The following is a 17,583-nucleotide window of genomic DNA, read 5'->3' as shown; positions in this document are numbered from 1 at the left end:
TTCAGAAAAGCAGTTATACACACTTCAAAATTAAACAAATGATGTATAACGTATAACACGGACAGATTGTGGAACAATGCGCCCTCTTGCAGGCCACTCAACCCCCCAACCCCTCTGTTTGTTGTTTTAAATGTCACCCTCCCCCTCACAAAACAAGACATCCAGACTGAAAAGACACACAGCTAGAAATGACACTGACACATAGGCGTAACTAACACACACACACACACACACATTTACTGAGTAGAAAACTCTACCTAACGCTGTTTCGATTGCTCGTGAAAAACTCCGTTCCACTTGATTCATAAGAAGCTGAAATCCACTCTTAGTTACCACAGCGCTACAACGCTGTTACTATAGTAACGGACCTAACAAAACCAGTGGCTTTCCTCGCGTTGAGACTTCAAAGAGAACCGTCAGTGCTGGTCGAAGGAGGTAACGTCAGAGTTTATTGTGAATTAAGTAGTTTTATAAGCAAGTAAAAAAAAAAAGACATGCATTTTTTTGTAAGTTAGTATTTTTAGTGTTACAGTATTATCTGCATTAAGTAGAGTTTGGTTCATGGTCCAACAACTTTTTGAAACTCAGATGATGAGAACTGTGTTCAAACAAAATATGCTGATGTTATTTTCATTGATGATATATATATATATATATATATATATATATATATATATATATATATATATATATATATATAGTGATGACGGGAAAACTCTAGTGATATGTGATGATCACATATCTCTACACTTTTCCTCTTCTGTAATCACAATAGTGAACAGAAAAGAAAAAGTGCTACTGGAGTTTTGTTTTTGCCTTTTCCTTTACAAACATACAAATGAACCGAGAAGATGTGGAGCAACTTTCCATTCAACTTTTAAGCCACACTCTTTGTCACAGTGGACAGACTAAGCATACCCAACAATAACTCCTTCACATGCAGATCAGAAGAGTCTGTCCCTTTGAAAGCCAGGCAGGGTCAAACAGAAGCTAAGCCAAAGCCTTCCCCTGTCCACACTCAACCCCCAACCCCTCTGTCTGTTGTTTCATGCGCCTTCTGTTCTGCATACAGTGCAGGCTGCCGTGGCCTCTTCTCGTCATTTATCCGCCACTCTTTGCTGTACCAGGAGTCTGAGGAGACCATATGTTGCCAGGATAAGGTACACCAGAGGTAATTGGCTACTGGGACAAGGGTCAGCTGCTGAGAGAGGCGGTAAGGGAAGCCAACGCAGAGGAAATCTCCTATTATTACTGCAGCCACTGTTGTTTTCTGTGACCTCCAAGAAGATCAACGTTAAATAATGAATGTTTATAAGAGTGAAAAACCAAAATCAAGTGCTGTAGTATAATGGATGCTTTACATAACTTTAAAAAAATGATGATAATTAAAGACAACCTTATAACACTGCCCTACCGCACTGTTAAAAAACATTTCAAATCTCTTTTTAACTCCTCTACAGTAGACTGTTTTACAAACATCTGGCCCTAGTCTCAGATTGATTAGTCATCCTTAGTCATCACTGACATTGTATTTTAATCACCACCTGCCTGCACAAAAAAATGTTGCTTAACTTGATATGAAAATGGACAGGGAGGGTGTGAGGTCAGCTGACAACTAATTACATAACCTGTAGCATTTATTTCCTCACTGTATCGAAACTGAAAAATATATAATATATAAAGAGGGTCTTCTCTTCTGCCTCTATTGATGCTAAAAAGATTGTTTTTATGAATCAAGGTATTCCAAATACAAAACGATCAGTGGAGTTGTTAGAAGTGAGGCACATGTACTGGACTGTTGAGGGTTGTGTGGCTCCATCTGCTGGACAAAACAGGTGTCACTTACAGCTACTCTACTGCGCAGTACTGTCGACATGTACATCAGTTTTCTTAATCCGCTTTGTCCTGTACTGCAAGTCACTGTTAATGATTTTGGCAGCTGTATTTGTAGTTTTAGTAAAGGGTCAGATAGTTATAGCTGAGAGAGCAGCAGAGATGTGTTTAAGTACAGTAAGATATTTCCAGATCATCAGAAATACTAAAAAATGAGGAGCTGGCTTTGTCATCAATCACCAAATCAATTTCATTACCTCTGAATTAAAACAAAAGGAAACTTTATTGAGCCAAACATTAAAAAACAGACTATAAAAAGAGAAGGGAAAGAAATATTCTTCAACTTCAAGCTCTCTCTCACACACACACACACACTTGCACACACACCGGTGTAGTGAATCAGTTCATGATTTCCCCTCTCTCTTCTGAGGCAGGTATCCCACAATGCACTGGTCACCAGCCAAACATGTACTCCATTGCCTTGGAAACAAAGCTGTCATCCTTCCTGGGTGTCTGCCTGTCTGCTACCACCTGAAGATGAGACAGGTTTATTCACACAGCCCAAAAAAAGCAAATGTTTTAAAGTGGACCCAGAAGGAACCAGAATGAGGTCAAAGGTCACCTGGTAGTCACTGCTGGAGCTGCGGTAGGTGGCGCTTAGTGGCCTGATGGCAGAGCGAGGAGTAGAAGGGAGAGTGGCATTGAGGGTGGTGTTCACAGGAGGAGAGACTGCTTCACTGCTGTCCATCACACTCTGGGAGAAACAGAGAAACAATTGCATTGTCAACTCAGTGCCATGTGATGGAGGCAAGCAGTCAGACAGCAGAGAGACACAGGGCAGGTAACAACACATACTGACCTTGTCAATGCAGGGTTTGACTCCAACCATGATGGTGTCACCAAACACTTTCCCATCTTTAGACAGAGCTTTTCTGGCCTGTAGTCTGGACTGATACTGGAGATGCATCCAGTTACCAGGTGACGCCATCTGTCAACACATCATCATCAGTACATGAATAATTTCGCATAAAAACACTTGAGCTGATGGCTTTAGTTTCGTTGATTCTGCTTCATTTTATTCATGACATTCTCATGCAGATTTGTCAGCTGCACAATTACGCTGCCAATTTCCTGTTCTGAAGAGGCCACTGAAGTCCCTCTCACTGTCACGTTCATGAAACTAGTCAGACGTTTGTGTAAACAGCTGCATCAGTTCAACGCATTTTAAGCAAACATACCAAACGTGTATCATTTCCAGCTTCAAGCGCGAAGCACTTAAGGAATGTTACTGCTGACTTTGAGTGTCTCTCACCGTGTGTTTGAGGATGTTTCCATACTGAGCGAACTGCAGCAGGATATAGGAAGCCGAGGCTGGAGGAAAACTAAACACACACATATGCACTTCATGTATAAATAGTATATTACAAGTGTATTAAGCAGACCAGATAAGTGTAATGTGCTACACACACCCAAACACAGTGACCCAGGTCTGATCCAGCTGGTCATCTGATGACAAAGCCTCTCCCTGACTGTAGAAGGGATCCACCTGAGCTGGAGACAGACACACCTGCTGCACACCTGGAGTTACAGACAGACCAGTTAATATAATCTGATTGATACAGTCACACGTGTATATGTCGAGATTTTTCATCCCGCAAAGCCAATATTTAAATGTGCTTTGGCCCATATAGTGTATGGGCGGCAGTACTTGTTGTAAACTACAAATAATAATACTATTAACATTGTGGTCAGCAGAGGAAAATGTAGTAGCCATCAAAATAGTATCACTGTGTACCTGCTCCTGGAGTTGAGGCCTGACGTGCAGACAGGGGAGACTGCAAAACTGAAAAAGGCTAGAAAAAGAGGACAAGGACATTTTCAGCAATTCATTTAAATATATACTCCTGATTCCTTTGATTTGTTCTGGCAGTCTCTTTGAGGCAGGTTAAGATCATGTTAATTTAAACACCTCAAGCAATCATAATGAAAAAGTACATGATATTGGTGTCTATATGTAAATTCAATAGTAATTTTAGTCAGAGTTTAGGACTAATGAAAGAAGTTTTTTGCCTTTCAATATTTAAATCAGAAGCTCAGGTCGTTCTTTTGTAATCACATACGGTAGATTTAGCTTTACAAAACTCTATGAAGATGTCCTTGTCAGTCAGTAAGTAAGGTCTCTTTCTTCTAACATTGCACAAAATCTCAGATATTGACTTCACACACACACACTGACCTGCCGGTGTGCAGCGAGGGGCGTTGCTACAGCAACTAGTTCATCATGGATACTGCGAACAGGCGGGGCTCCACTCTTGTCTTTGGGAGTAGTGACAACGGGCTGCAGGGCAGAACCTCCTCCACCGCCACCTCCTCCTACAAAAATAAAATAAAAAGCGAACACATATACTGCACAAACTGTCAACAATAATCAGTGCAGGGTGCATCTCTGTGTGTGGGTGGCTCCCTGCTGACCTCGAACTGAACTTGTGGACTCCAAAACCGGTGTGGCCAGACTGAAGGCACGGGGCTGTGGGCTTGCAGGAGCTGGAAGGTCACCCATCAGGAAACCAGGCAGAAACTGAGCTCCCGAAGTTGGTTTAGGGGAGGTGGGAGAGCCCAGGGTCATTGGTTCAGTACCCACTGAAACACAGGGACAGGTCAAGTGATCATAGTCTACATCAGCAACAAATGTTGAAACTTTTCAGAGATTAGGGTGACATCCACAAGTATCTTATTGTGGCAGTCAAAAATTCAAAGCTAACAAGAAAAGTAACACTTTTAGTCAAAAGTTTGTACTTTGTTGTTTGTTTGTACTTGATCTAATCCTCTCAGACAACAGTGGTAAATGTAGCTGATAATAAACTGTTCCTCTTCTGCTTCAGAGATACAATTCTAGTGAACAGAACCAAACGCAGGGACATGAGCACCTCTGTTCTAAGCTAAGACGCCAACACGGAGCTAACAAGTTGTGCAACTGCAGTGGTTTCTACATATATTTAATACAACAATTCATAACAACAAGTAAATGGCATTAGATATGATTTCAGAATACTCGAGTTACCTTGTAACTCCATCTGTTTCGTTACTTTCTGGCCGCGATTTTCAAAAGTAGGAAGTGACGCTAGGGAGAGAAATGGCAACTAGCTAATGCGGCTAGCAAAGCCAACTAAATCGTCACTGTAACTTACTATTATCAGAAAGTAAAGTCCGGTGAAGCTGAATGCTATCTTAAAGAAGGCACAACGGTTAAAGTGGAGTGGTTTGAAACCAGATATCCCGGCCTGCGACAGCGTTTTCACAGCACAGTGCCGCTAGTGTAATGAGCCGCTGCTGCGTTGGAGGCACTGCAGCCTTCTTCCGGCGCTTTAAAAAAGCGTCACGTTAAGATGCGTTCAGGCATTGTGCTTTATACCCAGACCTTATTTGTTCGTTAGGGTAATAATCCTCCAGAACGTCCGGTAAATATTCAGGACTTTCTGTTTTTTTTCTCCTCACATTCACCTTATTATTCGTCTACATCGAAATTTCATCAAAACTAGAAAATCAAGTTCCTTTATGTCATAAGGGTAACAATAAGATAATATAAAGAAAACAGAGGCCGTATTCACAAAGATTCTTAGAATTCTCTCTTATCTTAGCCTAAAAAATCTTAGTAAGGACTCCTAGCTTAAAAGTGACCCAAAAGAAAAAGCTTATAACAGGAGAATTGTAAGGCCAATCTGCCTGTGAGAGACATATTTTTTTAAAGATAATTCATTCTAGTTTCTGGAAAAAAAATAATTATAAAAGTGTGAGTAGAGCACATCTTAAACTGCATCTGTTCAAAAATTGATTTGGTGGTCGAAAATAATGTAATATTTTTGAAAAAGCCTGACAACGAGATATTTGACAGTTGTCAGTTGATATTATACACAGGTCTTCTACATCTTGTCAACCACAACTGTATAAAATTTCACACCTCTAAACCAAACTGTATGGAAGCTGTGGACTGTTTTGTCTGTGGTGCCACTGGCGTCTCCCAAACCTCTCCAAAATGTGTCCAAATGGCCAAATTGTGCCAAATGCGGTTTCTCACTTCTATGACCCTGAAACTCACAATGAAGCATTTTGATTACCAAAAAACCTTGCATTGGCATTTTTGGTCAATTTTTTTCTCACGTGTCTATGTCAAGATTGGCCGCTGTGGTCACCATACATTTACCGGGTGGTCAATTTAGGTACATATAATGTGTATATGTATAATATTTGAAAGAACATGAAAAACAGTTTTCATATGAATTTCAAATAAGTTTTCTTTTATTACAGAGCAAAACTATCTGTCTGAAATGCAAACTAATATGATAAGAGTCCTTACTAAGATTTGTAGTCTTCATATTCAACCACAAAGATTATTCCTGCTCGTTCTAATCTGTAGCGTTTTATGAGTTCAGCGTCATTCATAGCTTGGAGAACGCTTCTCTCTGCTCTCCCTGTTCAAAGAACGATTAAACCTCTTAGAAGTCCTCCTTTCCACTCTTAACATTTTTTTACCCTAAGACCTCTTTTATCTTAATTAGGATTTAGTCTTAATTATGAGGAGAAATTCCTAGAAAACGTCAAAATTCTAAGAATTTTCTTAGAATTTCACCACTAAGGGAAACTCCTAGCGTTAAGAATCTTTGTGAATACGGCCCCAGGTCTTCAATTAGTATATGAACAAAAGAATGTGCCTCCTGAACGCACCAAAGGTTTGCGTAAACGTCATCGAAACGCGACCGATGATTTTAAGGTTCGTCAAGTTAAAGAATTCCAAATGTATATGTAACGTTTGTTTTGTGAATTAAAGATTAAACGTCGGAGGATAGTTACCTGCCAACAATCCAATATGGAATTATTTTAAAAATACTGATTACATGATCACGTTTTACGTGATATAGTGGTTTAGCTGGTGTTATAGTCCTGTACTTTAGCAAGGAATGTGACCTTTATTGTGAAATATAACTGGCGGATGTCGTACGTGTTATTGTGTTTTCCTTGATGCCGGTCCGAGCCGGACTCTGAAGCGGATCTTCATCTTCAGACTTTTAGAAGTTTGGACGCAGTGAAGGTAACAGCGCTACCTTGTCAATCTCCAGTCTCGACAAATATTAGCTGAGTTTTTCTACAGCAAGACGCTGCTGATAGTTCAGTGCCGCGGTGGAGCTAATAAGCTAATTAGCTAGCAAGTTGTAACGTTAGGAGTTGCTGCTGAAGTTAGCCTAGCTTAATTTAGCCCGGGTGTTTAGGGTTTGTGCTGCGTGAAGAGAGACAGAATCTGAGGATATTTATACTGGACAGTGAGTGATCGGATGATTGTGTGAATAATAGGAGGTAAACGTTGTACCTGCTGTGTAAACAGCGTTTATATGTGTTGTTATTGCGTAGTTACACAGCTGGAGTCTTGTGCATGTTTTATAACTGAACATCCTGCTTGTATCTAAATGAATTCATTTTTACAGAATGTTCTGGAATATTACAGTGTTTTTAAATATGTGATGATGTAACACAATGTAAAGCAATGTTTCTGTAGGCTTTTACTTTGAAAGCTGTTACCACTGAATAAACAGGCAGCTGATGTGGAGGAATTACAAGCAGCTGCAGTTATGGGATATTTTACAAGCTAACAATTGTTCTTGTGTAAACTGCTACAAGACAAGATACTGCTCCAGATCAGGTCAGAAGCAGCTGTGTCTTTCTGATGTAATGCATTCAACGCTGACTCAAGGTTACAACCTTTGTGTATACTTGTAACATATTAATATTGTCTATTACTTGTGCATCAGTTAAACCTACTAGATACTCTTTAATCAATCAAGTAAATAAAAGCAGATTTTAAGTGTATTGTTTTAAAATGCAGAATACAGAACAATGGAAAAGAGTCAGAGCCTGTTGGTGCTGCTCTCTCTGTTAGCTGTCTGGTTGAACTCAGTGGATATAAAGTCAGAGGGGACTGTGGGACCCAGTTAACTGCTCCTCCAGCCGCACCCAGGGTTTAAGCCAATCCACACGAGCCACATATGCAGACAGGACATTCACACACAGAGAACTAGCACAAAATGACTGTAGCCAGCGTGGAAACAGGGCATGCTGGCAATCATCACTGTTTGATTTCCTTGCTGTGACAATAAGTTGCTTTGATATGCTATTAGCACAGCTGGGGGATGGTAATGGCTGCAGGGTTGGGTGGTTGGTTTTCAGTCTCTGGTAGCATTGACCTGCTCATCTGCACAGCATGAAGGGATAATCTCTGTGTCTTTCTTTTCTAGTCTGCCTCCTTGTTATATTGGAAAAATATTGGTGATGGGGTACAGCCTTGTCCTCGGGGTTCAGCGACCCCGGCCCATATGGCTTATGTTGTCGTTGCTGCTCCTCGTCATCCTGCTGGCGGTGTCTCGGGCAGAGAGCCAAAACTACTATGATCTGCTGGGAGTCAGCAGGGAGGCGACAACCAGAGAGATACGACAGGCCTTCAAGAAGCTGGCACTCACCATGCACCCTGACAAGAACCCTGTGAGTCACTTTTAGGAACCACAGTCCAGATATGTGTACAGACCAGAACAATATCAAACCTGACGTCTTTAAAACATTGATAAAACTGATGCTGATATATTGTGTTTCAGGGGGACTCCTCAGCCCACGAGAAGTTCTTGCAGGTCAATCGGGCCTATGAAGTCCTGAAGGATGAAGACCTGAGAAAGAAATATGACAAGTATGGAGAAAAGGGATTGGATGAGCAGCAGGGTGGACGCTACGAGAGCTGGAACTACTACCGATATGACTTTGGTAAGTCTCACATGCAATGCTACAACAGACCTTTTCTTTGAAAAACTGACTGATTCTACTACAATAAAAAGTTTAAAGTGTAGCCTAATAAACCTGCAAACCTTTCTGTTTATCCAGGTATATATGATGATGATCTGGAGATCATCACATTGGACAGCGGAGACTTTGGTAAATTTTCATGTCATTTTGGCTTAAAGGAGCAACTGCAACTGACCATTTTGTGGAGCAATAATACTAACATAACAATGTTGTTACCTTGTCTATATACCTGTCAGTGTACATGGGCACTGATGTGTTTATGTTCATATTTTAGAAGCAGCAGTAAACTCTGGAGAAATCTGGTTCATCAACTTCTATTTCCCACGGTGCTCACACTGTCACCAGCTGGCTCCGACGGTAAGATGACACTGAAATGTGGAAAAAAGTCCCTCTACAGACAGACACACAAAAAATGCAGTAAAAGCATTTTTGGTTAATTATTATTAATGTTTTTAACATTTTTAGTTCTTTTGTCAAATTTTCTTCCTCCTGATCATAGATCTAAATCATACAGCATCTGTGTGTCTTTCTGTCTCTTTAACCCTCTTGTGTGTCTCTCAGTGGAGGGAGTTTGCCAAGGAGATGGATGGAGTGATCAGGATCGGAGCGGTGAACTGTGGAGACAACAACCATCTCTGCAGGAGAAGAGGCATCAACAGCTACCCCAGTCTGTATATATACAGAGCGGGCCAGGTCTGTTCATTGAACTTCGAAGCAGTGATTCCAAAGCAGAGGGTGCAGCATAGGGAGTAGCTCAGCTGATAAGAGCCATAATTGGCCATTAGCTGCCCTTTTTGACACAAATGAGCTAAAACATGTTAGCTAAAATTGAATAGATTCTAACTGCATAGTGTTTATAATGGTACAAATGCCAACATGACTATGGAATCTGGAGATAACACTATCCACTAAATGTTTGTATTCTCGTTAAACAGCACATACTTTATTTTGTAAAGCAGTTACATCAAATGTTTAACCTGCAGGAATTCAAATCAAAACCAAAAATATGCAACATTTTTATTGACCTTTTCACTAATGTGAACATTATCATTATTATTATTAAATATCATATGTTTTAAGATATATTGATTTTAGTTTTATTTAGCTTTATCACTACCAATTCATAATACTTGTTGTTTCTGCAGAGACCAGAAAAGTTTACTGAAGAGCGCACTAAAGACAACCTGATCCGCTTTTCCATGCAATTCATCACAACAACTGTCACTGAGCTGTGGCAAGGTGAACCTCTTTGTTTGTTTCCTATTTGGTGCTTGTAGATTAGATACTTCTGATTGTCATCTTTCCCTATGTTCCACAGTTTATTTACAGAATATTCAAATGTCTTTGTGTATTGTTAGGATTGTTGTCTGACCTTTTGTGTGTGGTTACGTGTGTGTTTTAATAGGTAATGCCTTCAGTGAAATAGACAGTGCGTTTGCGGCAGGGCTCGGCTGGCTGATCACCTTCTGCTCTGACAGTGGAGGTAATTTATACTGAATATGAGGGACACAACATGTTTCACACATGCCTGAATGACACCTCAAACACTCTGTACATGCAGGTGTGTGATGAAGCAGCCATCTATAAAGCTGTCACATTTGTATCTGAGCTGTGAGATGGGCAGACGTAGATGTGCAAATCATTATACACAGTGACATGCAGACTTGTCTCGTCTAACCTAACATATATTAATGTGTCTCTCAGATTGTCTGGAGCCAAGAACAAGACAGAAGCTGGCAGGAATGTTGGTGAGAACGCAGTATTAATTATATCAAGCTTTCCAACACACACCTCCACAGAACTGTGTAGTCCATCTGCTAATATCAGATAAATTAACACAAGGGATCTCAAAGTTCTATGCATGTAAGCATCCTTTTTTCCTGGTGAACAATCAAATTTGCAGCAGCACCACAGCCACAAGAGTTTGCAAGAAAAACACAATGTTCAGTGTTCAGGCCCTAAGTATGCCCCAGTTGAGATCCTAATTAACAAAAAAGAGGAAGTAGAAGAAATACATTATTACAAAATAAAATCCATAATTTCTTTAATTTCTATGGGATGTTAAACTTCTAAAACATCTTTATCATACAGTTCTGTGGTGTGAGAGGCTCTAATGTTTATCTTAACAAAGATCTAAATAACTGAATAATGTTGGGAGAAGTTTCTGATCACTGTGTGTGTCCGCAGGATGGACTAGTTAAGGTGGGCTGGATGGACTGCACCACACAGGGACAGCTGTGCAGCAGTTTTCAGGTAAGGTGTAGGAGTGAATGGTAGCCTAACTTAATGTCTATCAGTCCATATTTGGGAAGATATTATGCAGTATGATCTTGTAATAAATTGTTTTTCAGGTGACAGCTGGAGCAACCGCTTTGTTTCCACCTGGAAGTTCTCTGGATAAACAAGGCAGCGTGCTGGTGAGACATATGACACACTGTGGTAATACTCTGTGTGGTACATCAGTACTGAGTCAGTGTGGATGTGTTACAGTGGCTGAATACTCTGGACAGTAGAGAGATTTATAATCAGGTCATCAGCTACCTGCCTGATATGGAACTGCTGACAAGTGACAATTTCCAGGTATCCACACTACACACACACACACACCACACATACTTGTGTGTTAAAATTGAATTTTGATGATGTGTAACTTCTCATGTTCAGAGGAAACTGGCCCGTCATCGCTGGTTAGTAAGTTTCAGGTTTGGAGACAGAAGCTCCGCCTCCAACGAGTACAAGAAGCTACAAGCGTTCCTGAGAAATGACCACATACAGGTACAGTTTCTGTCCGTCTGTCTCCAACAGGCTGCCTGCTAGGGCTGGGCAATATACTGAAACTGACATTTAGACCCTCTAATAGACATAATCTAATTTAATTTTGGTTATTACTTTTTCCGGGCTGTCCGCTTGGAATAAAACGTTAAATAAAATAAAATATAATAAAAATGCAGTGTACAGCTTGTTACATACTCCACTAGAAGGTGGCAAGAACAAGAACGTAAACGAGGAAAAGGCTTCTATTAATTGTGATAATTATATAACTATTGTCGCCTAGCCCTACTGCTTGCCTGTTTGACTGACTGTTTTCCCTCTCCAGGTTGGCAGAGTAGACTGTATAGCAGATCCAGAGCTGTGTCAGTCTCTTTACATCCACAAACCCTGTGTGGCTGTTTTTAAAGGACTGGGAATCCAGGACTTTGAGATCCACCACGGTCAGTAACACACTGTGCTTTTGCCTCTCTGTGTTCTACTCTGACACTTCTCCTGCTCACCTCACCTCTAACCTGTGTGTGTTTCTGCTTAGGTAAAGATGTCTTGTACAACATTGTGGGTTTTGCGAGGGACAGCGTTCGCGCTCATGTGACAACACTGAGGCCCGACAACTTCCCTTCAGACAGGAAGGAGCCATGGCTGGTGGATTTCTTTGCTCCGGTTTGTAACTTACATAATCAACTGGCTTCACAAGCACTAAATAACTTTGCTGCTATTTTCTGCCAACATGCTACAGGCAATATTTATTACTGACTCTATGAGTCTCACTGACTCTGGAGTCTGATTATATTTTGTCGTTTCATGCATTAACGGCAACGTCAGGTTACATTTGAGATAATGATCTGTTCTTTTCTTGATCTGATGAAGATCTGCGGTCTTTATTTAGCAACCTAACAGTAACAGAAAGTAGGTCTCATGCAGGACACTGTGCTGTATTGTACTTATCATACAGGTGGAAATGACACGTCATCACTGATAAGCTTGACTTATCACTGACGTTTTAGATTTCACGCTTTACTGCTCGACTCTGTGTCCCTGTTTGCCTTTAGGGTTAGTTATGATGCTACACCTACAACACAAACAGTGACACAGAAGCGGGCAGAAATCAGCCACATGGCTGCATATTGTAAAGTAACAATCCGCTGTGTACTCTCAATGATAAACACGAGCGAGTTTTCAGGGATGTAGGAGGCTTGTAGTGGATTATTGTGTGTGAACAGGGAGTTATTTGTCAAATGTTCATCCACAAAATGCCAGAAAATTAGCAAAAGGAAATTTGATTTTCATTGTGTTTCCATCCACTATTGTCATGAAAAGGAGGCTCTGGTGATGCATGATAAAATGATAATGATTACTGTTTACACTTCTGTTACTGTGCCTTTAGTGGCAGCTTTAAAATCAGACTTTCTTTGTGACATTCAACCTGAAAATAACATGTTGCTGCTGCCTTTTGAGACTTGATTGTTAACTAGAACTCCAGAGCCAAACACTACCAGCAGAGACCTACAGAATCTGGTATTTTTAAAGAACGATGAAGAACAGAACAGCTCATTTTCCAGTGCACTCACTGGTGTATGAATGCGTATGAATGAATCGGCAGTGGTCGGAGAGGCCGTAGGCGCACCTTGGCAGCCACGTCTCCGTCAGTCTCCCCCTGGGGAGCTGTGGCTACCACTGGGTAGCTTCCACTGCCACTGTGTGAATGTGGTGTGAAAGAATAATGCATCTCAATGTAAGTGCCTTGAGTGCCTGCCCAACAGAGCAGAAAAGCGCAATATAAGACCAATGCATTATTATTATTATTATTTTGACTACTACACAATATTGTATTCTATTATATTCAAACAAGTCATATGGAAATTATACTTGCTAAACATCACCTATCTTGACCATGCAATAAAATGTTTGTTGGATAACATTAATTCTTGTGTGCAGTGGTGTCCTCCATGCCGAGCTCTACTACCTGAACTGAGAAAAGCGTCCATCCAGTTGGTGGGACAGATGAAGTTTGGCACTCTGGACTGTACCATCCACCACAACCTCTGCTCTATGGTAAGTACATACATGACATCACTGGTCTTTGGACTGAACCACTGAGATTATGACTCAACAAAGTGTTTTTACATTGTCTGCTGAGTTATTTTCTCTTTTTTTATGTCTCAGTACAATATTCAGGCTTACCCTACCACAGTGATCTTTAATGGTTCCTCTGTTCATGAGTATGAAGGACAACATTCAGCTGATGGCATTCTGGAGTTCATACAGGTACACTGTTAAAGTAATTCAATCATAATCCTTCATTATGATTGGAGAGGAGATGGTTTATATGATTTGATTTAATAATTAGCCGTGTCTTGTCATCATTTAATTATTACTGCTATTAAAAGAAAGAAACGTTCATGCACTTTCCTGCCATTACAACTATCACTAACAAAAAGCTGCTTTCTGTCTCTCCAGGATCTGGTGAATCCATCTGTGGTGGTTCTGGATCCTTCCAGTTTCACAGAGAGAGTGAAAGGTAAAACTGGTCCTCTGAACAAATATACACATTTCTGATCGTGATAACAATCTCTGACCTACTGGCCCCCAAAATGCAGTGGCGGCTTTAAAAATGTTCTTTTAAAAATTAATAAATCTCATAATAATCAAGACAGAAACTGTGAAAGAAAGAATAATAGCTGGACATTGAACTTTCAGTGGTCCTGAAATTCTTCATGTTCAGTTTAGCCTTCTTCTAAACTTCTTGTACGTGTTATCTGAACCTAATTATTCTACATCTCTGATTTAAATATTCCCTAAAAATAAAATAATTTGCACTAACATTCTGTTAAGAAAATGTAAGAAGGAAGCCACGATTCAATCACATGTGACCAGCTGTCACAGGTCAAAAATTGAATGAGTGTTTGGCTGATCTGAAAGCTTTTTATGATCTTTGCCTTCAGCTGTTAAAGCACAGACATGCTTGAGCTCTCTAGTCAGAACTTTGCCGTTTCCATAGACCCGTAATGACTGGAAATGCCACAGGAGTGAAAAAGAACTTTATAACATTCTGAAGGTTACAGTAGTTGTGCAACTCATGCTCAACATCTGTTGCAGGTCGAGCTGAAGGGCAGGTCTGGATGGTGGATTTCTATGCCCCCTGGTGTGGTCCCTGTCAGGCTCTGATCCCGGAGTGGAGACGTATGGCCAGGGTAACACGCAAGATTTACACTGTCTTCAACTTTTCTCTCTCCTTTTTTTAAAAGACAAGCAAGGACACTCACAAACACTGCGTCTGCAAATATGAACAGTTATTGCTTCTGCTACTTAGAGCCCAGACATCCAGTTTGATCATCAGATTGAGCATACATGTCTGCATGTGCTCAGCTGACTCCAGCAGACAGGATGAGTTTAAAAAAAACTGCTGTTACCCTGACCCTGAGTCTTTGTCCTTGCATTCCCAACACTTTTCTACAAAGTGTCACCACAGACGCAGGCCAGGACAAGAATGTAGTGAAGCCTGTCTAACACTGTCTCTGTCTGTCTCACATCTAGCTGCTGTCGGGTCAGATGCTGGTCGGATCAGTTGACTGTCAGCGGTTTCAGTCATTCTGTCAGGGTCAGGGTGTGAGAGCGTACCCTGAAATCCGCCTGTACCCCGGCAATGCTCGTCAACAAGATCGCTTCATGTACGTACCACAGATATGCACACTCTGTAATATTTTATATGCTGCTGAAAAGCGTTATTTTAGTTATTGACCGCCTCCAAACTTCTTTATGATGTGAACTACACACCTGGAAAAGTTTGTCACTGCAACTTGCACACACAAAGCTGATAAGCAGGCTTTCAGTCAGGATGTGTTACATCCTGGTCGTTTATTGATCCTGACTGTCAATTGATTGGTCTGTCTCTGCAGGAGTTATAATGGTTGGCACAGAGACGCCCATTCACTGAGAGCATGGGCACTTAGGTAAAACACTTCCTTCCTTCCTTCCTTACTGTATTTGTGTCATGCATTCATTCATTCATTGAGATAATGTGTGTGTGCAGCTCTTTGCCCAGAGCATCAGTGGATTTGAGTCCAGAGACGTTTAGGTCTCTGGTCCTGTCAGGTCGGGATCACTGGGTTGTGGACTTTTACGCCCCCTGGTGTGGACCCTGTCAGCACTTTTCCCCAGAGTTTGAGGTCCTGGCTCGGGTGAGACTTTTTTTTTTTTTTAATCAGTAGCTTTTGATTGGGCCACATAAATCAACATGTTCTGTTGGTGGTCACAGCTCCTAAAGGGACGTTTTGTGTATCTGTAACTGACAGATCCTTAAAGGGGAGGTCCGGGCTGGAAAGGTGGACTGTCAGGCTCATCATCAGACCTGTCAATCAGCTGGAATCACCGCCTACCCTACCGTCAGATTTTATCCCTACCTTGGTACAAAGAAGGTGAGGACACACACAGCGCACACACCCACAACACAACTTTATATTTGTTCAACATTGTAAATATATACACATGTTGACAGCATGAACACAGCGCGGAACACATCAACAGCCGGGATGCTAACGTGATCGCTGACACCATCAGACAGAGGCTACAACAGCTGTTGCCACAGTTACACAGCAAGCCAAAGGTACACGGTCTGTTCACCTTTGATTCAAACCGAATGAGGAGGAGTCTGACACTTTCTCTGTCATTTTTATAGGACGAGCTGTGATGGAAGAGGTGGAGGCGTTGCTTTGGGAGATGGGCCAGCAATCTGATTGGTCAGAAAGGGACAGAAGTGCATTTGATTGGTCATGTGACCCATCAGTCAAACACTCCTTTATAAGTCCGCAGCTGTAACAGAGAGACTGACAGACACTGACTGTTACCTGCTGGGCTGAATGTACAGGACACTTCTGCCTTGTTTTTGTCTCCATTGTTTGTATTTACTCTATGAAGTAAAGCTGTGGGACACTGTCTACTGGACACGTTACTGATACACACACGCACACACTTTAAGCCAAATGTTGACATTGCTGTATTTTACTGTTCATGTAAGAAACTGTTTAAGAATAAAACGGAGAGATTCCTGTGTCGTTTTTACAAGATTTACTGCAGCTTTTATTACTAAGAGGACACCGAGAGCTACTGACAAGATTTAACCAGCAGGAAATTAAGTTTTTTTTTTAAAATTAAGAATCTTAATCAGCTTAATTAATTTATCCCTTATTAACAGGTTTGATAATGTGTCCTACCATCTCACCTATATATGACAAGCATGACCTAAACAACAAATAGAAACAAACATGCCATGATGGGTGTACGCTGGAATACCTCAGGTTACATGTGACATCATCACCTGGCCTTTCTGGAGATTACTTTATGCTTGTCTGTGATACAGTGCTGGTGAGAAATAAATTATGGATGTGTTACCTTCAAGGGATAACTTGAGCCCTGACTTAAAAAAAGTACTGATGCTTTTACACTAGTTTGTTATTGGTGTATGGTTCTTGTACAGCCAGCAGGTGTCACTGTTCCTCTTCTTAGGAATTGTTTAGGAGGAAACAGGAAGTGCCACAATAGTCTGGGTCTAGGGTCAGTGAGTGTAAACCGTGACACTTATGTCCAACTAAAGTCATTGTGTTCCTTCATTCAGTCATGTTCAGGTGTTTGATGACATGAGTTTTTAGATTTTTGTAAACTAATGTAGTGGGAGAACAGTGCCACATTTGAAAACAGCAAGGATGCAACAACAGGATGAAAAAATTAAAATACAAAATTGTGTTTGTGAGATTACCGTAAAAACACAATTCAAGGTCTGAAAACTTATTTTTTGTTTCAAATTTTGGCAGGATTCTAATCCCATATCCCAAAACTGCAACCATGGCGACCTTAACTGACCCTATATGAACAACAACTGTGCAGTTCCAGGAAGCTTAACAAACCTGCGGCACCACACACACACATGGCCAGAAATAATAACAACACATCAGTCAGCTCGATCTAAAGATGGCTGTTAGATAACTGGTGAAACTCACCACATACTGACGCTTCCAATGCTGGTGCTCAGGACGCTCAGAGCTGGAGGACAGACAGAGGGTTGAGCCATCCAAACACAGGCGAGGTGATCAGAGTACATCTCCTGAAAAACACACAGGGCTGATTCAGTATCTCACAAACTTT

General features: G+C 41.0%; 2 protein-coding genes across 3 annotated transcripts; one reads left to right on the top strand and one right to left on the bottom strand.

The window, feature by feature from the left end:
* Positions 1-2,091: 2,091 nt before the first annotated feature.
* nup35 (nucleoporin 35) lies at positions 2,092-5,188 on the bottom strand. 2 transcript variants are annotated; one of them, XM_028393749.1, is made up of 9 exons: positions 4,895-5,188; positions 4,306-4,473; positions 4,070-4,206; positions 3,629-3,686; positions 3,303-3,411; positions 3,146-3,215; positions 2,693-2,821; positions 2,456-2,587; positions 2,092-2,364 (listed from the first exon to the last, which is right to left on the bottom strand). In XM_028393749.1, exons 1-9 carry the CDS (start codon positions 4,905-4,907, stop codon positions 2,287-2,289), a joined length of 894 nt encoding a protein of 297 aa, XP_028249550.1. In that variant the 5' UTR covers positions 4,908-5,188; the 3' UTR covers positions 2,092-2,286. The 2 variants fall into 2 exon arrangements, with proteins under 2 accessions (XP_028249550.1, XP_028249551.1); XM_028393750.1 differs by having other exon boundaries at positions 5,022-5,188.
* Positions 5,189-6,819: 1,631 nt separating this feature from the next.
* On the top strand, positions 6,820-16,508 carry dnajc10 (DnaJ (Hsp40) homolog, subfamily C, member 10). Its single transcript, XM_028393368.1, has 25 exons — positions 6,820-6,919; positions 8,118-8,361; positions 8,472-8,634; positions 8,752-8,802; positions 8,948-9,030; positions 9,235-9,366; positions 9,819-9,912; positions 10,079-10,156; positions 10,378-10,421; positions 10,861-10,926; positions 11,025-11,090; positions 11,164-11,253; positions 11,338-11,448; positions 11,771-11,885; positions 11,978-12,105; positions 13,381-13,497; positions 13,609-13,710; positions 13,903-13,963; positions 14,542-14,636; positions 14,980-15,113; positions 15,342-15,395; positions 15,476-15,623; positions 15,738-15,860; positions 15,941-16,048; positions 16,121-16,508. Exons 2-25 carry the CDS (start codon positions 8,152-8,154, stop codon positions 16,130-16,132), a joined length of 2,385 nt encoding a protein of 794 aa, XP_028249169.1. The 5' UTR covers positions 6,820-6,919; positions 8,118-8,151; the 3' UTR covers positions 16,133-16,508.
* Positions 16,509-17,583: the final 1,075 nt, after the last annotated feature.

The sequence above is a fragment of the Parambassis ranga genome, chromosome 21 (assembly GCF_900634625.1).
Source record: "Parambassis ranga chromosome 21, fParRan2.1, whole genome shotgun sequence".
NCBI classification, from domain to species: Eukaryota; Metazoa; Chordata; class Actinopteri; family Ambassidae; genus Parambassis; species Parambassis ranga.
The sequence above is the reverse complement of the archived record's forward strand: the minus strand, read 5'-3'. Positions and strand labels throughout refer to the sequence as shown.